Source organism: Ovis canadensis, chromosome 11, assembly GCF_042477335.2.
Source record: "Ovis canadensis isolate MfBH-ARS-UI-01 breed Bighorn chromosome 11, ARS-UI_OviCan_v2, whole genome shotgun sequence".
Classification (NCBI taxonomy): Eukaryota; Metazoa; Chordata; class Mammalia; order Artiodactyla; family Bovidae; genus Ovis; species Ovis canadensis.
The window spans coordinates 43,300,354-43,322,479 of NC_091255.1; the positions used below are offsets into that span (position 1 = coordinate 43,300,354).

Genomic DNA, 22,126 nt, shown 5'->3' on the forward strand with positions numbered 1-22,126 from the left:
GATGCTCACGCTCAGCCCGGGTTGCAGACGGCCGTACTGCTCCGACACCCAGAAGCCGCGCCGGTCCTCCAGCGCGATGAAGGGCTGGTCGGGGAAGCGAGCGCGGAACTTCCTGAGGAAGCCGCCCTCGAAGTCGGCCAGCACGCCGTCCATGTCCACCAGCACTCGCAGGGCGCGGCCGGCAGGCCCACCCGACGCCCAGCGCCGCCCTGCCGGCCCCGCCGCGCCGCGGGGCGTCCGCGAGCACCAGCCGCGCAGCCGGATCATGGCCCCAGGCGGGCGCTCGCCGCGGGCACCGGGGCCATGACGGCGGGAGAAGACACTGCGGTCCCGGGGCCGGGCGCCGGGCGCGTGGGGTGCGGGGAGCTCACAGAGCGCGCGCGGCGCCGGGGGCGCGCGGGGTACGGGCGGGGGGCGCGGGGCGCGGGGGGCAAGAGCGCGCAAGCTCCGGCCCCAGAGCGAGGCTGCGGTTTCGCCGCCCTTAAAGGGACCCGCGCCGACCGAGGCGGGCCTGAGGGGCGTGGCCTGGAGGATAGTCCGGGGCGCTGGGTTGTCCCCGGGGCGTCCGCAGTCCTCGAATCTCCACTGGCACCTTCTCCTGGGACTCTGGGCCTGGGCTCTCTCCTCCAACTGCCACAGCGAGGATAGAGCAGGCATGTGTCGCAGAGACGTTTACTGAGCCCCTAGAGCATCTCTCAGTGGAGCATATGGACGAGGTCCTGCCATCTTGGAACTTAGAAGGGGAGATGGACAGGAAGCAAATAAGCCAAGACACAGGCAGAATTTAAGGGAGGGAACCAGAAGAGGGTGATGCGCCCCCTGCTTTACAGTGACTAGCTGGAGAGAGCTGCCAGAACAGACATTCGCCTTGCAGCTATCACAAAGCCTTAATAAAACTGGCGACTTTCAAATGAATCCATAAATGAATATTGTCATGTACCCTGTTATAAGTGGGTTTTGGGAGGAGGGATTTAAAATCTTTTATCCTCACTCTGGTTGAAAAAGAGACAGTTACTATTGTTATGCTCCTGCTGCTGCTGCTAAGTCACTTCAGTCGTGTCCGACTCTGTGCAACCCCAGAGACGGCAGCCCACCAGGCTCCCCTGTCCCTGGGGTTCTCCAGACAAGAACACTGGAGTGGGTTGCCATTTCCTTCTCCAATGCATGAAAGTGAAAAGTGAAAGGGAAGTCGCTCAGTGGTATCCGACCCTTCACAACCCCATGGACTGCAGCCTACCAAGCTCCTCTGTCCATGGGATTTTCCAGGCAAGAGTACTGGAGTGGGGTGCCATCGCCTTCTCCGACTACTGTTATAGACAAGCTATATTCAACAGACACATCAGGATCCTTCTCATTAACATTCTAGTCACACTAGCATTTTCTCTATTCCAGAAACACCAAACTTATCTGGGTCTTAAGACTTTGGCGTACATTTATTCCTCTCTCTGAAACTCTGCCCAAGATCTCTTTTTTATTTATTGTACTTGTGTGACTGCCTTGGGTCTTAGTTGTGGCACCCTGGAATCTTAGTTGCATCTTGTGGGATCTTTCGTTGTGGCATACCAGCTCCAGAGCTTCTGGCTTAGTAGTTGCCATGCTCAGTTTTAGTTGCTCCGGGTCATGTGGGACCTTAGTTCCCCAACCAGGGATCAAACCAGTGCCCCCTGCATTGCAAGGCAAATTCTTACCTGCTAGACCACCAGGGAAGTCCCCCAGCTCTTTCTCACCCATCTGAACTTGGAAGCATTTCCTAACCTTCCTCTACCCCATCACTGTGTTTTATTTTCTTCATAACATGTGCTAACTCTCTGAAAGTATTTTATTTGCTTGCTTAGTGTCTTACTCTTCAACCAGAACTTCATGTTAGCAAGAACTTTCTGTTTAGATCACAAATATATGCAGCCCCGTCCCTGGATCTGGCACAGGGTTGGACACATATTAGAGACAAAGTAAGTGTGTTTTCAAAGAATGAAAAACAGAGCTTCCCTGGTGGTACAGTGGATGGGAATCTGCCTGCGAGTGCAGGCAACACAGGTTCCACCCCTGGTCCAGGAAGATCTCACAGGCCGCCAAACAGTTAAGCGCATGGACCACAGCTACTGCACCTGTGCTCTAGAGCCCATGTTCTGCAACAAGAGAAGCTCCTGCAATGAGAAGCCCGAGCACCAAGACAAAGGGTAGCCCCACCTCACCGCAAGTGGAGAAAGCCCTCCTGCAGCAACAAAGCCCCAGCACAACCAAAAGTAAATAATAATTTTTTTCTTAAAACGAGAAAACAGATGATTGAATGTGGCATCTCCACTCACTTCTGTGGCTGTTTGTTGTAAGGTGTGTCTTATGTAACTGCCGGGTTTTATACATGACTAGCTTTTAAAGAAAAAGGGAAAATATATTCAAGGTTATCCCTGTAACCATGTCTCTTTCAGTCATTTTCACTCTTGAGAGGAAGAAAGAAGGGTGGGATGTCTCTTAGCGGTACTGAAATGAGTGTGATTTTATTTGTGGGTCCTCTTTGCCACATCCAGGACTCATCAGACTTCAGTGTGCATCAAGGTTACCTGTAGGACTTGTTAAACTCAGATGGCAGGGCACCACCCTCAGAGTTTCTGATGCAGTAAATCTAAAGTGGAATCCAAAAAGTTCCCGGGTGGGACTTAGCTAGCAGTCCAGTGGTTAAGAATCACCATGCAATGCAGGAGACAAGGATGGAACCCCGGTCAGGGAACTAAGATTCCATGTGCCACAGAGCAACTAAGCCCAAGCACCAAAACTACTGAGTCCAGGGCTCCAGAGCCCATGTGCCACAACCAGAGTCTGTGCATGCATGCCTGCTCAGTCGCTTTAGTTGTCTGGGCCTGTGCGACCCTATGGACTGTATCCCACCAGGCTCCTCTGTCCATGGGATTCTCCAGGCAAGAATAGTGGAGTGGGTTGCTGTGCTCTCCTCCAGCAGATCTTCCCGACCTAGGGATTGAACCTGCATCTTTTAGGTCTCCTGCACTGGCAGGCAGGTTCTTTACCACTAGCACCACCTGGGAAGCCCCAGAGAGCCTGTGGGTCACAAGGAAAGATCCCACATGACACAAGGAAGACCTGACACAGCCAAATAAATCTTAAAAAAAAAAAAAAAAAAAGTTCCCAGGTGCTGCTGCTGCTCTTGGCTGGGGATCACACTTTGAGAACAGATCCCAGTAAATAGGCAAAAAAAAAAAACAAACTGAAGTATGACTAGTCCAGTTCAGTTCAGTTGCTCAGTCACGTGCGACCCTTTGCGACCGCATGGAGTGCAGCACACAGTAGCTGTGGCTATTTTGAACTCTTATAGTGCTTAACTTCTCTGGAAAGTTCTGGCTTTTATTAAAATCCATGTATATCCATGGAAATGTATCCTATAATTCAAAATATCTGTTCTCTGTTTGAGAATCAATTGTGGCCATACAGCACACAGGGATATCTCTGTCCTACAGTATAAGCGTTAAAGTCATTCATCCGTACATGTCATCATCTATACATTCATATATACAAATACATCCATTTATTTCTACCGCTATACCAACATACAATTATTACTATTATATTTCATGTCAACTCAGTACTGCAATAGCTTCTTAAATGATTCTCTGAGGTTATCCATGTGAAGCCAGTCTTTTCCATATTCAAGTCTGATCATGCCACTCGCTTGCATGAAACTCTCCATTGCTCCCCAATCTTCTCAAGGAAAAATCCAGTAGCTTTAACACGGCTTACTTGACATGGCCCCTGTTTATCTTGCAGCCCCATCTCACATCACCCCTCTCCAGCCATAAGTATTTTACGTAGTTTATCGTGAGGATTTTACAGATGGGGAAACAAGGCAGCGGACAGCCAAGGAGCTTGCCGAGAGTCGTGGAGCTACTAAGTGCTAGAAAAGGGATTTGAAGGCAGGTTGCCTTCCTGTCTGGACAACTACTACCTGGCTGGAAAAGCCTCAGGGAAGAGGTTGCGATTAAGACAGGCGGGTTCCCTGAGTGGGGAAGATCCCCTGGAGAAGGAAATGGCTACCCACTCCAACATTCTTGCCTGGGAAATCCCATGGACAGAGGAACCTGGCGGGCTAAACAGTCTATAGGGTCGTAATGAGTCGGACACGACAGAGCGACTGAACAACAGCTAGGCGTTCAGTTCCTTCCTTTGCCCACCATCCCCTTTAAATCCAGGGAGCGACTTCACGTGTGCACAGAACGAAAACGGAAGGGAAAAAAACCTGCTTTCCGGCGCGGGCATCCGCAGAACCGGTTCCATGGAAACAGTAGCCGGGTCCAGGTAGGTAGATCTCGCGGCGCTTGAGCGGCGGAAGTGACGTCACCGCCCTGAGGCCCTCCGGTGGGTCGCCGGCCCTCGTCTCGCGCGCGCCGCCTCCGTCGCCCGGCTACCGGGAAGATGGCGTCCGCCCTGGAGCAGTTCGTCAACAGCGTCCGCCAGCTCTCCGCCCAAGGTGAGGCGATGGGCGCGGGCCGCGAACCTGCGTCCGGGCTGCGGCGGGGGTCTTGGAGCTTGGGCCGGGGCTGAGGAGCGCGCGAGATGGACCACCCCTTCGCCCAGGCCCCGGCCTCCGCCCCCCGCCGTCGGAGCTCGGTCCGTCTCGCTTCCCGGAGGCCCTTCCCGACTTGGCCGCGCGGCCGGGCCCCTCGCGGCTGGCCGCGCTCGACCCCCGAGGGCCCTGGCTCCCGGCTCCCTTTTCGGGGGGCGGAGTTGTGGCCGCTGTGAATTTGCCCCTAATTTTCATGCCTTTGGTTGGTTCCTCTCATCGCCTGAGTGACGTGCCCTGGGCCCAGAATTAAAGTAACTGGCCGCTGTTGTGAGGCCCCTTTCCTCACCCTGTTGGTTCATCTGTGAAATAGAAACGTCCGGACTGCGCGGGCTTGTCAGGAGTGAGCGGGAGAAACCGTTAAGGTTGCAGGAGCCGCGTGACCTTGCTCAGACACCCTTCTCTCGGGAATCGCGTCTCCCGGTGTAAGGACCCAGGTGCTGCCCGCCAGGCTGCCCCGAGGTTGCTTCGGTTCCTGGCGCTGCGCGGCGCAACGGTTCTGCCTCGTTTCTCTTAACTGGTAGGAGTTAGGGTCAGGAGTGAGGCTGGGAGTCTCTGGGAGTGAGGAAGACACTCACTCATTTGTTTGTGCCACAGACTGTAGTTTCCCGAGGTAACGTGAGGTTAGAAGGTTTGGGTTAAAGTCCTGTCTCAGTTGGGCTTCCCAGGTGGCCGAGTGGTAAGGAATCTGCCTGCCAATGTGGGAGATCCCCTTCGATCCCTGGGTCAGGAAGATCCCATGGAGGAGAAAATGGCAACCCACTCCAGTATTCTTGCCTGGAGAATCCCATGGACAGAGGAGCCTGGTGGGCTGCAGAGAGTTGGACATGACTTACTTTAGCTGCTGAACACGCATGCACCTGTCTCAGTCACTTGGTGACTAACCAAACAACTCATTTCCCAGGTTCAATTTTCTTACTTACAAAACAGAGCCGGGGCCGTGCTGGTGAGCATCAAACAGGATCGCTTCGCCTGGAAGCTTCACACACACGTTTTGTGCAGGCTGCTGCTGTAGGAGCAGGCTGCCCAGCAGAGACGGGCAGGTCACTTGCCCTGCCTCTGACTGATGTGCCTCACGCCTCCTGCACAGACTGGTGCTGGTGTGGAGTGAGGGCTGGGGTAGAGAAGGAAGAAGGGGGCTGCTCAGAAGATGATGGCGTGCAGACTGAAAGTGACAGGCGTGGGAATGAAGGCGGAGGGGAGAGGAAGGTGTGGACTGAGAGGCTGAGGAGTGAGATGAAGTCAGAGCTGGTGACATTTTGGATACAGAAGGGAGATGAGTTGGTGCTGATGGTAATGTGCACTCTGCTGGGTTGGGGCACTGGAAGTGGGAGTGCGAAACCTTCGGCGGCCAGAGGAAAGTGGGAGACTTAGCACTGAGGCCAAAGGCAAAATCATTTGGTGTCTCTGGCTCTTCTGGGTCCTCATCTGAAATGAAGGAGTTGGAGGAAATCACCGTTAGGCACTGGCAGGTCTGAGGTATGACATCTTTTGGTCTGGTGAATGCTGTTCTGAATGGAAGTATCATTCTTGTTTTCCAGGGCAAATGACTCAGCTTTGTGAACTGATCAACAAGAGTGGGGAGCTTCTGGCGAAGAACTTATCCCATCTGGATACCGTGCTCGGGGCCCTGGACGTCCAGGAGCACTCCTTGGGCGTCCTCGCTGTCTTGTAAGGGCGTCTTCCTTCACGGCTTTGTGCTCGCTCAGCCTCAACGCTGCATTCTCTGGCTTTGTTTGGTGTAGGAAGCAAGCCCTGTAAACGACAGTGAGCTCTTTGGCACAACTAAAGTCACGTTGTAGCAGTTACCTTTACCTCATTGCAGCTAATCATTGCTTGTATTTTTTGCTCTGCTTTATTGTTTTTTAAAATTCTTAATACAAATTTTGAAATGTTTTAAAAAAATGGTGATCTCAGTTGTGGCACTGTAGTTTGTGTTTATCTGAGTACTTTTATTCGTGTGATCCATGGTATTCTCCCCATTTTCTGAATTGAAAAGAGGAAAGAGTGGCAGGACAGGGCAGGAGGCCGAGCTGAGTGAAGTTCCAAGTAATCCAGAGCACCCTGCAGACAAGTTTAAGCTGGTTTAAGACCAAGTTAAACAGACGTTATTCCAGTTGGCCTTTTGAACTCTTGTGACTATGTACTTGACGGTTGTTGTTTTTTTTCTCTTGATGTTTTAGTGTCATAGATTGGGATTTTATGGTTGTTGTGGAAGTTGAAATAATGTAGATGAACTGAGAACAAATTGACCTGAAGTGAGGGTCTGGCTTCACTTGAGCTGGTGCTCCTGAGACAGGGGTGTGTCAGGAGGAAGGTGCTGTCAGAGCCCGAGGTCTAGCCTGCACTCGCAGGATGGTGGTCAGTGGCTGTTGTGTGTCTGAGTGTAAATCTTTACAAATAAGTGACATTCAGGATTCAGCTCCTCTGTCATACATGCAGCATCTTGAAGACTCAGTAGCCACTGCTTTAGATGGCGCACACTCGGAACAGGGCCTTCGCTGCGGACACTTCTGCTGGCTGTGGCTGGCGGATAAAGATTTCTGCTGGCTGTGCTTTCCCATTAAAAGAACAGGGAGCACAATTTGTACCCACTTCAGTTTATGCTGATGTGTGTGTCAAGTGAGATGATGTATGTGAAAGCTTTCTGAAGCTATAAGATGTTTAACGTTGTATGTCAGTTAGAGGAAACCTGGGAAGAACCCTGACCTGGTTACCAGGTTCCCTGGGTTTGTATCTGTGTTCTGCTGATTATGAGGTGTGGGGCCCTGAGCTGTGTATTTTTGTTTATAAAGTGGAAGTCACAGTGCCTTACTGACCTATTGTGAAGCCCAAATGAGATTGTTTGGACAGATTTTGATCGTTGGGAAATGTAATTGCCGATGTCAGGTGGCATTGTGATACTGTATAGATGGAAGTACGAGTTGAAAGATGGAGAAATTGTTGTTAGGTGAAAACACCTGTTTCATTGTTCTTGAAATGAGTTTAAACCATTCCGTTTTTTCTTTTTTAAAAAGAAGAGTTTGAAGTTTTCTTGTAAGCAGTATGTAAGTGGTGGTGGCTTACATAATTTCTCCCCAGAAATCTTTCTCTGACTCCCTTTCAGTGATTATGGTGGCGCCTGGTGGCACCATCTGCCGGGTGACTCGGGATGGGTCATCTTAGTTGTCCCTCTTCCGACCAGTCCACTTCTCTGGTCCTGCCCCACAGCTAGTCCTTCTCCCCTGGGTCTGGGGAAGCACCATGACTGTGAGCCACTGCTATGGCCTCAAGCCAGCCCGTAGCTTCCTCCCTGTCCCCCTTCAATCTGTTCTGCTCAGGGTTTCTAAGTGAGTAAACAGTACTGAACACATTGAAATGCAAAAAGAAAGTATTTTAAAAATTTTGGGGCTACAAGTTTAAGTTTAGTTACTTTGAGTATTAAGTGGCCTGATATTTGACCTAATTTAACAGAATTTTCTTTTTTGAAAGTTGCTCTCTTTTGGATGTCTTTTATTTCTTGCCTTTTTGCTCTGGGTAAAAGTTCTGCTTTAAGCTTATTTTTCTTAGTCTTTATTTGTGTTTATGTTCTATGTCTTGATTATGCAAAGAACCAGGCCAGCAGAATCTCATAGATTCTGGTTCTTAATTTTTAAAAGTGTCATGACTCCTTTAACTTCACAGAGCATTGGAGGCAGGATGGACTTCCATATTTCCTGCCACGAGGCCCCAACCAGGACCAGTTGGTTCTTCTCTGTGTTGTAGGTTTGTGAAGTTTTCCATGCCCAGCGTTCCCGACTTTGAGACGCTGTTCTCCCAGGTTCAGCTCTTCATCAGCACCTGCAACGGGGAGCACATCCGCTATGCGACAGACACCTGTAAGGGCAGCGCCTTTTCTTCTCCGTGGATGTGTTCTGCCCTGTACTCACTTACATCTTCAATATTTTGTTATTGTGTCTAGTTGCTGGGCTTTGCCATCAGCTAACAAATGCACTTGTGGAAAGAAAACAGGTAAGACTGTTGTTTGAGTATTTACAGTTTCGTTTCACTTGTGTGTAACCTGTGTAGTGCTCCGAGCATTAGGGTCCCAGCCTCGTGCTGAGACCTTGATGCTCAGATGTATGTGATGGGTTTGGAGAGCTCACAACGTCTCCTGGGGGAGCTCTGACGACAGGAGAGGTGCCTCCAGGGTGCAGCTGCTGCTTAAGTTCGGAATAGCCCTTCTAGCGCCCTTCATGTTATAAAATGCAGGTTTTGTTTGTTTGTTTGTTAAACCTTTTGTGTGTGTTAGTCGCTCAGTCATGTCCAACTTTTGCAACCCCTTGGACTGTAGCTTGCTAGGCTCCTCTGTCCATGGAATTCTCCAGGCATGAACACTGGAGTGGGTTGCTATTCCCTTCTCCAGGGGATCTTCCTGACCCAGGGATGGAACCTGCATCTCCCGCACTGCAGGTAGATTCTTTACCATTGAAGGCACCAGGGAAGGCCTTCTTGTTAAATCTTTTAATTGAGGCCCTTGGACTGCAAGGAGATCCAGCCAGTCCATCCTAAAGATCAGTCCTGGGTGTTCATTGGAAGGACTGATGTTGAAGCTGAAACTCCGATACTTTGGCCACCTGATGCGAAGCGCTGACTCATTTGAAAGGACCCTGATGCTGGGAAAGATTGTGGGCAGGAGGAGAAGGGGACGACAGAGGATGAGATGGTTGGATGGCATTACCGACTTGATGGACATGGGTTTGGGTGGACTCCGGGAGTTGGTGATGGACAGGGAGGCCTGGTGTGCTGCGGTTCATGGGGTTGCAAAGGGTTGGATGCGACTGAGTGACTAAACTGAACTGATGACCTAATTTTCACTTTATAAGAAGTTGTTAGATTGGTATAATTAATTGCTGTAAATGCCCTCCACCTGGAGCCCCTAGGTGTTGGTATCATCCCTAACCTGCCCAGTCTTGTCTCCTTCCTTTCTGAGCTGCAAGAAGGAAGGTCGCAGCTATGGTCCCCCTTACCCCGAGAGCTCAGTGAGTGTTTCTTAAAAACTAGGACGACTTAGAACATTCCCTAATGTAAAGTCAGCATGACATCAGAAGACAGACATGTATAGAACCCTTTAACACATCTGACCTTGTTACGCTGGGACCAGTTGGTTTTGCTAATGTCTTTTGTAACAAAAGACAATTTCAGATCACAGGTTAAATTACATGATTGTGTCTCTTTAGTCTCCTTTATTCATTTTTTTCATTTGACCTAGCTCTGTAGTTTCAGACGAAGAGTTAAGCAGTATTAATGTGTAGTGTTGTGTCTGAAACTTTGTCATGTTATCTGTCTACAAAGAAGAAAGGAAAGTGAAGTCGCTCAGTCGTGTCCGACTCTGTGACCCCCATGGACTGCAGCCTCCCAGGCTCCTCTGTCCATGGGATTTTCCAGGCAAGAGTACTGGAGTGGGGTGCCATTTTCTTCTCCAGTCTTTAGTCTCCTTTAATCTAGTGAAGTCTTTATTTATTGTGATGCTGACACAGGTTATAATTTGGATGTTTCTTTGTGATTTGAAATTGAACTTTAAAAGACTGAGGGTGAAAGAGCCTGAAAACAAAGACTCAGTTGATAATTTTGTAGGTGCACTGCCTAACTGTTGTTTGAGGGAGATGGTTAAAAATATCCAATCAGTCTTCACTGAGGAAAGCTTGTGAGTTCCTCCCCTCTTTCACGGTCACATCTTCTCCCCAGAAGCTGGTCGCACCTCTCGTGATTCTCGGTCTTGTTATTCAAGATCAGGGCAGGAAAATGGTCTGTTTGTAGCTTGTGGTATCGCTTTCAACAGTAATTTACCATCAGGTAAGAGATGTTGCTGAAGAGAATTTACAGGTGACCCCCAGACTGTCCTGCAGGAAAGGGCCAGCACCCGTGTTCTCAGTTAAGTCTCCTAAACACGAGCCACTTCTGTGGTTAATGATTTGGAAAATTGTTGTTTACCTGTAAATATAACAAACTGTTGAGAACGTAATGTTGCTTTTGATTATTGATCTCTATTAATTAGAAAAAGCTTTCTGATTTTAAAAAGTTGTGCTAATTACTGTAAATATGACAATAAACAGCCTAAGACGACACTTTCTGACTGAAGAGAGACAGAAGCTTCTCCAGAGGCTGTGGGAACCCCCGCCTGTCATTTAGAGGAGCCCATCAGTAGGGTCACTCTCATTTAGAGGAGCCTGCCTATAGCGTTACTTTCACTTGTAAGGGACAGCTTAGGACCAGGCATGCCGCCCCACTGAGACCCTAACTGACAGGCCTCTTTCTGACAGCCTCTGCGAGGAATTGGCGTCCTCAGGCAAGCCATTGACAAGATGCAGATGAACACAAACCAGCTGACCTCTGTGCATGCCGACCTCTGCCAGGTGAGCACCAGGGGCCCGGCCACCCGGGTCAAGGTTGGACGTGGTTGGGATGGCGCCATGTTTTAAGTGTCAGAAGCGGCACTGTTGCTGGAAGGGAATGTTGGGGCTGCTGACCACCAGCTGTGGGCTGCCACCCAGCCAGTCAGTGGGATGTGAGAGCAGTTTGGGGTTGGGGGTGGTGCTTGTGACCCTGATAGCACTCCCAGTAGGAGCTCTGGGGCCTGAGAACCAACTGGTGAGTTCTCACACCTGAAGATGTTACTTGTTTGTTTATTTTGTGTGACTCGAAACCCAGATGGCAAAGGAGGGATATGTGTAATGAAGCTGGCCTCTACCTGCTCCCCCGCCACCCATCCCTCCTTTCCGGAGGAAGCTGGAGTTGCTCATTTCTCCTGCAGCCCTCCAGAGACAGTTTAGCACACACCAGCAGATACGTGTATATTTTTGTCTCTCTAGTTTAAACACAAATAGTAGCAATCTATACAATGTCTTTTTCCCACATACTGTGTCCTGGAGATGATTTTGTGTTAGTGCTTTATAGCCACAGAGAACTCCATACTGTGGGTTTAGCCAGTCTCTGTGGGGTATCCAGATTGTTCCCTTGATGAACAACATGGGATGTGGATTATTTCAACCACGTCTTCTCACTTCACATGGAGGCGTGCATTCTTTTCTCTTTTTTTCTCTTGAAACACTTTGTGGTGGAGGTGTGACAGGCACACGGGAGAGTTTAGGAGTCTCGGGTGTGCAGTGTTTGCACACCCGTGTGTCTGGTTCCACTGTCACCCAGGCCCGAGGGCTCTGCCGGTCCTGCTTTCTTGGGCTGCACATTCTCTGCTCATAGCCAAGGGAGTCAGAGCAGGCAAGGAGAGGTCTGAGAGGAGTTGTGCCCGTGCCACCAGGGCAGCAGAGAGCAGAGCCCACACTCGTGCATCATCTGTAGATGCCCGGGCTTTGCTTTGCTTGTGAGCTCTAAATGTCACAGCCGGTTAGCCTTTTCCAAAGAAATGCTGTTTTATTCTGAATGCCTAAGAAGATGGACGTGTCAACGTTTAAATCATTCTAGTCAAGTCAGATGTAAAGCCAAGCGTTTTCTAGAACCTTCTGTGTTTTCTCCTTTTGCTGATGTGTGCCGAAGTGCATGTGGGGTGATGGCGGCATGTATCTCTCACCACAGCTGTGTTTGCTGGCAAAGTGCTTTAAGCCGGCCCTGCCGTACCTGGATGTGGACATGGTGGACATCTGCAAGGAGAACGGGGCCTATGACGCCAAGCACTTCCTGTGCTACTACTACTATGGCGGGATGGTCTACACCGGACTGAAGAACTTCGAGCGGGCACTCTACTTCTACGAGCAGGTGGTCCCTCCCCCAGCTCGGGTGTATGAGCCTGTGTGGTCAGAGGCGTGCCTTGCCTGGTGGCAGGGGCCCAAGGCAGGAAGGGACTCGAATTCTGTCTGGTGCGGGTTGAGTTCTGTGTGTCTCTGGATGTTTGTGGAGCCCAGTGATCTCTGTCACGTCTTCTTGTTCTGAAATGAGGTGTGAAGTTGGGTTAAGTTTTTTGCCTTTTTTTTTTCAGTCCATGCTGCATGGCTTGCAGTATCTTAGTTCCCCAAGCAAGGACTAAACCCTGGGCCATAGCAGTGAAAGCACTGAACCCTAACCCTGAACTGTCGGGGAATTCCCAAGTGTTTCTTCTTTTAATAAGTAGGACATTCTTCTGGTTCATAATTCAGACGTATAAAGGAGTTCGGAGAAAAAAGTGCCTCCCCTCCACCGTTTTGTGTCTGTGATGAGATGTGCATTTCTGGAGGCTCGCTCAGGGCCTAAAAAGACAGGACTGGGAATAAATAGTGTTTTAAGATGAACTTGTCAGATGTTCAGTAGTTCAGTTTGATTCGGAGCGCACGTTCTGGTAATCAGAGGTGCTCTGAACCTTGGAGGAGCTCAGAGTGTATCTGAGATGCTGTGCAAGCATGTGCACATGCCTGTGAGTGGGCGTGGCCTTGGTCAGCGGGACTGACCAGTGTTACTGGGGCCTGGGACAGGGCGACTGGAGGTTCTGCTGGGCAGGCGACGTGACTGATACCAGACAGGCATCTTTTCTTACTGCTTTTCTGAAACATTCCAAAAGATATACTTGCTAAAAAAAAAGAAAAGAAAAAAGAAACACTTCAGATCACGCAGTATTACATCACATGAGTGAGAGCTGCGTCCACCTCACCCCGAGCGCAGGTGGCCCTGGGTGCTCCCTGGCCCCTGGTGGGCAGGCCCTTCAGCAGGTTCTGCTGCTTCGTGTGAAAGCGGTGCTTGTGTCCTCGTGCTCTTACAGGAGTGTTTCTGTGGAATAACTCAGAACGGCCTTAAAGGCCCAGGGGCTTGGATTTTGTTCGGGACATTTGGGCTGATTTGGGTGATAGATTTGGATTCTTAACCTTCATGAATCCATGTGAAAGAATGTAGAAAGGCAGCCGCAGAATAGGAGGAAATACTTGCAGGTGATGTTTCTGAAAAGAGACTCACATCCGGAATGTGCAGAGCTGTGAGAAATTCAACAGTAAAAGCCCTGAAGTTTTAAAACAGGCCACAGATTTGAATAGACATTTCTTCAGAGAACATATCCAGATGGCCAGAAGCCTTGATCAAAAGGGAAATGCAACTCAGAGCCATGGTGTGGCACCACGTCACACAGCAGGCTCTTGTGATGGGGTGCTGGCTGCTGACAGGGGTGTGGGGTTCCTCAAAAGGTTACACCTAAAACCTCCATGTGACCCAGCACTTTCATTCCCAGGGTTGCACCTGAGAGAAGTGACAGCAGACATCCACCTAGACACACATGTGCATGTCCTCGGCAGTGGGAGCCGTGCGGCCAGATCCCCACCCACCGAGGTGGTCTCTGTTTAAGTGGAGCACCGTTTGCCTGAAACAGAATAGGTTGTGACACAGGTTATTTCAGTGTGTGCCCTGGAAGTGTCACGGTGAAGCTGCTCACATAAGACCCTGTGAAGCCATTTACGGGAACTTCTGGCACTCCAGTGGTTAGGATTCCATGCTCTCACTGCCAAGGGCCTGGGTTTAACCCCTGGTCAGGGAACTGAGAGTCCATGAGCTACACAGCACAGCCAAGTAGGGGGAAAAAGAGCCATTCATATGAAATGTCCAGAGCAGGCAAGTCCAACAAGAATTGAAGTGGAGGAGTGGATGGCTGGGGAGGGGAGTATGGGCAGTGACCCCTGCCCGGCAGGGTTTCTTTTCAGGAGGGTGAAAATGTCCTGAAATTAGGTAGGGGGAACAGTTGCACACCTTGGTGATCATGCCAGAGCCCAGTTGTCATTAAAGGCAGTGACTGGGTGTCAGTACTATCTTCCGAATTCACGCTCTGTCCTCACTCTGATGTTCCTCTCCACCCAGGCCATCACCACACCTGCCATGGCCGTCAGTCACATCATGCTGGAGTCGTATAAGAAGTATATCCTGGTGTCTCTGATCCTGCTGGGCAAAGTACAACAGCTGCCGAAATACACCTCTCAGATTGTGGGTAGATTCATTAAGGTAAGCTTTCAAAACAGTGATTTCTCAGCTGACATGTTCTGTTCCTACAAAGCTGTAGCAATACACAGTTCTGTAATCTATGTGACTTGACTCTCCTGGCATCTTCAATTAGCAGACGTTCTCAACGTCCCCTGGGCGTCTGGCTGGACCCTGACTCATCCATGCCCACCGACCCCCGATGGGGTGGGGTGTTCCGGGAATCTGCGTCCACGCTCTTGCTCTGAGTGATCATGGCGTAGGGGTTTAAGGTTCTGATAGAGCAGTGCTTATGCTCTGTTGGACTTGAACTCTGACCAGGTGCTGGGAGATCCTCTTAGACCCCAAGCTTTGCTCACTGAGCTGTTATGGTTTTCCTAAGGACTCGGCCCCAGGACCACGTGGAGAAATGACCTCCTTTTTTATTTTCTCGTAATTCATGCTTATTTTATTTTAAATTGAAGTCACTATCATTTGATAACAATTTTGTGCTGACCCTCCTTGAACAAAACTCAAAGTTTCAGGAGGTCAGTTTGAAAGTCTTCCTGATATGAAGGTTTCTGTGCTGTCTTGTTGAGTGTTGCCCATGTCCTTCAGCTACCCATCGTGGTTCTTGGGCTCCAGGCTGCCTGTCACAGATGGGCATTTGGGGGTGGGTGAGCCCACCCAAGAGTGATGCGGGTTTGGAGAACTCCTGCAGGTGGCCCCCATGGCCCTGGAGTGACTGTTCCAGCAGGAGCACTTTCGTAAGTGGGGTCCTCATGACTCACCACCTTCACAAGAGCTTCGGTTTGTCTGCAGGGTTAACGGAGTGGTGACGAGGGCTCAAGCATCAGGGTAGGGCTGCTGCTCGAGCCAGGTCTGCCTATGCTGCTCGGTACCGCTTGCCCGCTCCTGCAGCCCTGCCCTGTGTCTGCAGGGAAGATGAGGAGCCGTATCACCCGGGTGGTGGGCCCAGCTCCGCTCTGAGGGGCCCTCAGCCCAGGGGTCTCTTGTTCCCCTGGAAGCAGTTGGTTGTCCCATGGCACCTAGTGAGGCATGTGTGGAGCAAGAGGGGGCTGAGAAGGGTGGGTGTTTGCCTCCTTTCTTCCCAAGGTGGTTTATCTGGGACAAGTCAGGAGCTGCCTGTGAGAAAAAGGCCTGTGGCCGTCACTGATGCAGGCTCCAGGCCTGCTCCAGGCCTGCTCTGTACAAGGAGCACCATGGTAAACTTCTCTCCTTGGTCTTGAAAACCAGGCATTTGCTTAGAGTAACTTACAGTTTGCTGGGTAACAGTAAGGGATGCTGGACCTCCTTGCTCCACAGTTAGTGCCACGTTTCCTTTTGCGTCTCACACAGGCTCTGTCCTGCTAACTGTCGAATCTGGTTTCTTCCCACCTGCACACCTTTAGCCTCTTAGCAATGCATACCACGAGTTAGCGCAAGTGTACTCCACCAACAACCCCTCGGAGCTCCGCAGCCTGGTGACCAAGCACAGCGAGATCTTCACACGCGACAACAACATGGGGCTGGTGAAGCAGTGCCTGTCCTCGCTGTATAAGAAGAACATCCAAAGACTCACCAAGGTGCAGCCCTGTGGGCCTTCAGAGCCGGACTCCATTCCCCTGTCCTTGTCTGCACTGAGGCAGCAGCATAGGGTCCCAGCCGGTCCCATGGGGACTTTGAGGGGGGCCTTTCCAGGGCTAGTATGGGGTATTTGAGAAGAAGAGCAGGTGAAGAAGAAGCGGGGAGGAGACATGGCTGCTCTAGGAGGCAGACAGGTAGCCGAAGGGAGGGAGGTGGCCCGGGCAGATGCTAAGGGTACAGCTGTGCAGCCCGGGACCTCACACAGCCTCACCTGCGGGCGCTTGGCTGGTGCACTTGCGCTGGGGAAGGTAAGCCAACTGTGTAGTTTTTAATTTTTAAAGTGAAAATAGACCCAGTGGCTTTTGATGTTGGAAAATATGCTTGTTATCAAGTGTTAAGACTGTCCAGGAAAGTGTAAAATGGAAACAAAGCCTATGTGAGCCAGGGAGATAGAGGTGTTCACTGCAGGTAATGGGAAACTGGCAAAGAACAGCTGCAGTGAGCGGGGACGGGGCAGCTCTTCCCCCGAGATGCAGCCCTGTGAGGACGCAGTGGACGAGATGTCTGTCTGCCGGGCAGCCGGGGACACGGGATTATCACGGGGGCTCAGACCTGCTCCACAATCATGTTCTGGGGACATTTCTCTGGATCCGTCTGCTCCATGTGTGTGAACACTCCCACTGACTAACCAGAGTCATATGCTATGTGCTGTTCTACATCCTTTTTCTGGTTTCCATGGCAATGTAAGCCTGTATCACAGTGACTGTACATTGTGCTTTGTTGTACAGACAATCATAACTTTCTCAGCCAGTTCTCTTCTGGTGGACAGTCAAGCGGAAGTTTCTTACTTTGAAAGGAAAAATGACAGTTCTGTATATTTCGAAATGTTCCCTTTCTAGTCCTCACTGGTGCTAAACTACCGAGATTCTTAGAATTCACAGGAGTTTCATTTGGGAAGAAGGTGCTACTCTGAACTAAAGTATATGTAGAGTTTTTTTGGTCATTGGCTTACCAAGAATCTTCAACATCAGAATCTTAACAAGGTCTGCTTTGAAAATGCATTGTATTTACAGCTGGCAGTGGTAAATATTGCCAGCTGCTCTAAAAAAGGGGGCTCTTTTAATTTGTTCCTGAAAGGCGTTTTCATCAGGTCCCAGGCAGACCATGATAAACACTGGTTTCCTTCCCCCTCCCCACCCCCCACTGGTTTCCTTTTAACCCTCAATGTGTTTACACATTCTGACTTTGAATTTTGAAATGAATCTGTTTTTTTTTTTAAATTTCATATTATTTACAAGGTAATATATTTACAATACAAAATGCAAAGACCCAAAAATCTCCACTCAGTCCCTATACTGCAGCGGACCTTTTCTTTGCCAGAGGCAGCCCTGTGTCACTGCTTCCCGGGCATCCCCGCAGAGAGTGTGTAGGCACGTACATTCACACGCATGTGTGCTGTCACACTCATGCAGTTTCCTTGTTCAGAGATCTGAGCCAGATATAGACCCGGTTCTGTGTCCCTTTTTACATTTAAGATGTGCATGTCTTCAATTTCAGCTCATGAAAAGCATCCTCACTTTGTAAGGCTTTTTATAGCTGTGTAGGAGTCCATTTGTGTGGTTTTGCTGCACTTAGCCAGTCCTCTGCTGACAGACATCTGGGCAGTTCCGACCTTTGCCATCACAGGTAGAGCTGCAGTGAGCAGCCTGGCACACACGTCATTCTAGACCCAGGAAGCATGTGGAGGGTGTTTCCTAGAAGTCATTGCTCTAGAAAAGTGATGCTGAAACCTTAGCTCATGCAGTTCAAGTCATCTTTGCAACAGAAAGCTAGCTTGTACACTCTTGAGAAGCAAGTGATCAGTGACTCAGTAGGAGTCTACACATTTAGTAGAATTTCTCTCTTCAGTCTGTTTCTACCTGTGATTGATTAACTTCTGAATTTCAGACATTTTTAACACTGTCGTTACAAGATATGGCAAGTCGTGTGCAGCTGTCCGGGCCTCAGGAGGCAGAAAAGTATGTCCTGCACATGGTAAGTGTGTTCCTGTTTTCAGAAGTTACTGGCGTTTTGTCCTTGTAAAGATTACTGGTGTTTGCCGTGGGAGGCGTAGAGAAGGAGGCAGGGCACCTAGTGGCGCCACTGTGGGTGATCCATCAGCTTCCTCACAGTTGGGGTTTTCCTGGGACGTGTGCACGTGTGTCCTGCACGGTCGTGTCCTGAGGACGTTCTTGGTCATCACAGCCAGGGAGTGCTGCTCATAGCGAGTGGAGCTGGGTCCTGCACACAGGGGCCGTTCCCACCACAAAGAATTCTCTGGCTCAAAATGTCAATACTGCCAAGCCTGAAAAATCCTGTCCTACCATGTAAAATTTATGAAGGCAGGGATTTTTGTTTTAAATAAGATTTAACTTTTTTATAGTGATTTGAGATTCACTGCCAAATTGAGGGCAAAGTACAGCGTTCCCAGTCCCCCCACACAATCATAGCCTCCCCTGATCAGTGTCCCCACCAGACTGGGCCCTTGTCATAGCTGATGCTCCTCCGCTGACAGGTCTTCATCCAAAGTCCATAGTTTACATCAGGTTTGTTCATGTGTTGGACACTGTGGGTTTGAGTAAATGTGCGTGTACATGAATCTGTCATGACCGCATCGCATGGAGCATCCACTCTGCCCTGCAGATGCCCTGTGCTCTGCCTGTTCCTTACCACCCCTCCCACTACTGACCTTTTCATTTTCTCCAGTTTTTCTTTTTTCACAATGTCATATGTTTGGAGTCATACAGTGTGCAGCCTTCTCAAACCAGGTTCCAGCCCTGCATCTGCCTAGAAAGGTTCTTTTTAATCCTGGCTTGTAGTGTCCCACTTTTAGCGGTGCCCCATTTTTGAGCTTCTTATGAAAGGGAACGTACAGCCTGTGTGCTCAGGGGTCTGGCTGTCTCTGCCCAGCATCACGAGCCCCATGCGCTGTGTTGTGTGCTGTTGCAGCCGGCTCATGTTCAGGGTTGTAGCATTTCACGGCACGAGTCCATCAGGTAGACATGGCGGTGGTTTCCTGTTGTGGATTTTACAGAGCACACTGCTGGCGAACCCGGTGTGCATTTCCACTAGGTGTGTTCTGTCTGCTGTGAGATCCTCCGTGTGCTCACAGCATCAGGGAGTTACGCCTTGTGTTCGGTTGTGTCGGGCTGCGGGCCCTTCATTAACTAGGACCACGTCCCCCGGGCTGGGCAACCAGCCCAGGCAGCTCAGCTCCACCATCCCAGATGGAGCGTTGGTGTGTCAGGAATGACAGCACCCTTTTGGGATTTTCTGTCAGCTGCTCCCTTTTTAGCTGCATGGACAGGATTTGGCTGTCAACTTAATCCCCGGCTGTTGATGAAAATAAAAAACCTACACTTAGAAGCTGCCTTGGAATCAGGATTAGCAGAAAAATTTTCTTAAAGGACCAGAAGATAATTGCTACTGGAGTGAACCAAAAATTTGTTAGGGCTTCACTTTTGTAAAACTCAAGGACAATTTCAATTATATCTCATAGAAGTTGTCTAAAGATGCAAGGGTGCTTCAGAGTATCTGTGCCAGAGAAGCCAGACACATAGGACCACGCACTGTCTGACTCCACTTCCACGAAACCTCCAGAACAGGCATGTGCACAGTGTGGAGAGTACACAGGTGGAGGTGGGGCTTGAGAGGAGGCGGCTGGGCAGTGACTACGCAGACGGGGCAGGGGCCCCGGGTAGCAGTGAGATCTTTTAACGCTGGGTGGAGGTGGTGCCTATGCATCACAGGTGTAGTTGAATCTACTGAATTGTTCCCTTTAAAATGGTTGACTAGAAGATGTCCCTGGTGGTCCAGTGGCTAAGTCTGTGGCCTTTCAGTCCTTGGTTGTGGAACTAGGACCCTGCAGGCCGTGTGGCACAGTCGAAGAAAAGGTTAACTCACTTTATGTGGATTTTACTCCTTAGTCTCTCATGGTGCCCTGCACATATTAGGTATTTAAGAGAGGGAAGCGAGTTGAAGAAACAGGTGGAGCCTAAAACACTTACAGATTGATTTACTTGTTGCTCTCTGTGATTTCCCCTGACTGCATTGAAACACCACTTATTCACATAATGTTTGGGGCTAAACTATTTTCCTGATTTCTCTTTTTATAGATAGAAGATGGTGAGATTTTTGCAAGTATTAATCAGAAGGATGGGATGGTCAGTTTCCATGATAACCCTGAAAAATACAACAACCCTGCCATGCTTCACAACATTGACCAGGAGGTAACACAAATGCCAGCGCTCTGGGCTGATGTCTATGATGTTACACTTGCAGTACTGCTTCGGTTCCAGGATAATTTTAGTTTTAAAATGGGTAGTTCCCAACTAGTTTCTAAGAACATCTAATTTCCTAGAAAGTTAATTTCAAAATGGACTCTTCCCGAGTGTCTGGTTATAAATAAACAGTAGGTTAGCATCCTTGTCCGGTTTGTCAGAGCCTCCCTCAACTCCTGAAATGCTTGGGAAAGTACAGCAGTCTGGGGGGGAGGCGGGAGTCAGTGCACTTGTCTGACAGAGTACAGTTTCATGTGTACCCAGTAGCCACTTACACAGTGGAGCCTTCAGTAACTTGAATCTGGAGTCCCGGGTCAGAAGGTCAGGGGTGAGCGGGCGGCAGGGAGGAAGGCCGGCCGCGGTTCCTGCTGGGCAGCAGCCAGGGACCAGGGAGCCGCTGCCTCTGCACCGCGGCCCATGCTGCTCTCAGGGCCTCCGGGCGTGAGCTGGGCTCACGGGGGCCAACTGGCTTCTTACCTCTGATAGGCAGGTGGATTCCATCAAACAGCTTCAGAATATGAAAAGCAGTAAGTCACCAGAATCTCTTTTTGGCAGTCCAAATTTTTTAAAACCCTGAAAGCTGGAAGTATTTTTTGTAACTCGTTTGGTATCAAACGCCACCTAAAATGACACTTACGTGAACAGTTTTAGGTTTCACTGCCAAAGACGGTCATGTGTTTAGTTTAATTATGGGGTGGCAGGCAATGTGAACTGTTTGTGCTGTGTTAACTGTCTGATCCCAAATTCTGACTCCAGAACCTATCTGGCTCAAGGCTGTGACCTTGTAGCACCCAAATAGTCTAGGCTCAAAAGGATAAACTTGCCCGGAACCCACCTGCTCAGCCTGTCCACCTGCCTCCACACAGATGCTGAAGTGTATAGAGCTGGACGAGCGGCTGAAGGCCATGGACCAGGAGATCACAGTGAACCCCCAGTTCGTGCAGAAGGTGATTGGGCCCCCCTCGTTAACAGAAGTATGCTGGAGGGAGCTGGGTGGTGTCCCTGTAATAGTGAAGTTCACGGAGATGTGCTCGTGGAGAGCATTTCCACACTCCAGGCTGGAAGTGTGTTTAGGAGTGGGGGTGGGGGTCCTGGAACTGCCTCCCTGTTACAGGGGGTGATATCCTCTGGGGCTGCTGGCAGGAAGCTCTTGCCCAGGCAGACAAGTGCACTGACTCCCGCCTCCCTCCCAGAGCATGGGGTCACAGGAAGATGACTCAGGAAACAAGCCGTCCAGTTACTCCTGAAGCCGACACCCATCCTGAGTTAGAGAAGCCATCGCCCATCCCTGTGGCCGGACAGGTGTCGGGAGGCGGCTAGAGGATCAGGCCCATCTCACCTGGACGTAGAGACAGTGCGTTTTGTTTTGATGTCTTCAGTCATGTGCTTTCAGTAAACCATTCTCTCTGTGAAGAAAGGAAAACATTTTCAAACTTTAAAGCCTGTTGTGGGTTTATTTATCCTCAGATTAATGTTATTGTTGCATTAAATCTGCCTTTTTGTTTTAAATTATTTGAACATTGATTCATCTTCTGTATTACCTTTTCCCTCTGAAAAGCTTTTATAGAACATATTCATTCTGAACAGATGTAGATTTTAGGAGTTGTTGGAACATTTGAATCTAAAGTTGGTATCAGTTGCCTTAAAAAAAAGATGAGAAAAAACATCTGGGAGAATCTCTCAGGCAGAATCCAATGTTTCAGAATTAAATTACCATGCATGTGAGCCATAGGATGCATTCTGAATTAAAGAGATACCCTTTTAGTCTTGGGAA

At 49.7% G+C, this 22,126-nt stretch overlaps 2 protein-coding genes across 3 annotated transcripts in view; one reads left to right on the plus strand and one right to left on the minus strand.

Annotated features, from left to right (window-relative positions):
• NT5M (5',3'-nucleotidase, mitochondrial) overlaps positions 1-752 on the minus strand; it is a 13,145-nt gene extending 12,393 nt beyond the window's left edge. The window contains exon 1 of the mRNA XM_069543031.1: positions 10-752. Coding sequence (XP_069399132.1) covers positions 10-657 — 648 coding nt within the window. The 5' untranslated portion in view covers positions 658-752. The remainder of the gene's footprint in view (positions 1-9) is intronic.
• Positions 1-22,126, plus strand: part of COPS3 (COP9 signalosome subunit 3) — a 23,013-nt gene extending 887 nt beyond the window's left edge. The window contains exons 2-13 of one of the 2 annotated variants that reach the window (XM_069543028.1): positions 4,197-4,474; positions 6,109-6,238; positions 8,312-8,424; positions 8,508-8,557; positions 10,849-10,941; positions 12,119-12,298; positions 14,351-14,491; positions 15,859-16,032; positions 17,981-18,067; positions 20,188-20,301; positions 21,219-21,299; positions 21,546-22,126. In XM_069543028.1, coding sequence (XP_069399129.1) covers positions 4,420-4,474; positions 6,109-6,238; positions 8,312-8,424; positions 8,508-8,557; positions 10,849-10,941; positions 12,119-12,298; positions 14,351-14,491; positions 15,859-16,032; positions 17,981-18,067; positions 20,188-20,301; positions 21,219-21,299; positions 21,546-21,599 — 1,272 coding nt within the window. In that variant the 5' untranslated portion in view covers positions 4,197-4,419 and the 3' untranslated portion in view covers positions 21,600-22,126. Of the gene's footprint in view, positions 1-4,196; positions 4,475-6,108; positions 6,239-8,311; positions 8,425-8,507; positions 8,558-10,848; positions 10,942-12,118; positions 12,299-14,350; positions 14,492-15,858; positions 16,033-17,980; positions 18,068-20,187; positions 20,302-21,218; positions 21,300-21,545 lie in introns of those variants that run through there. The other variant, XM_069543030.1, reaches the window with a different exon arrangement.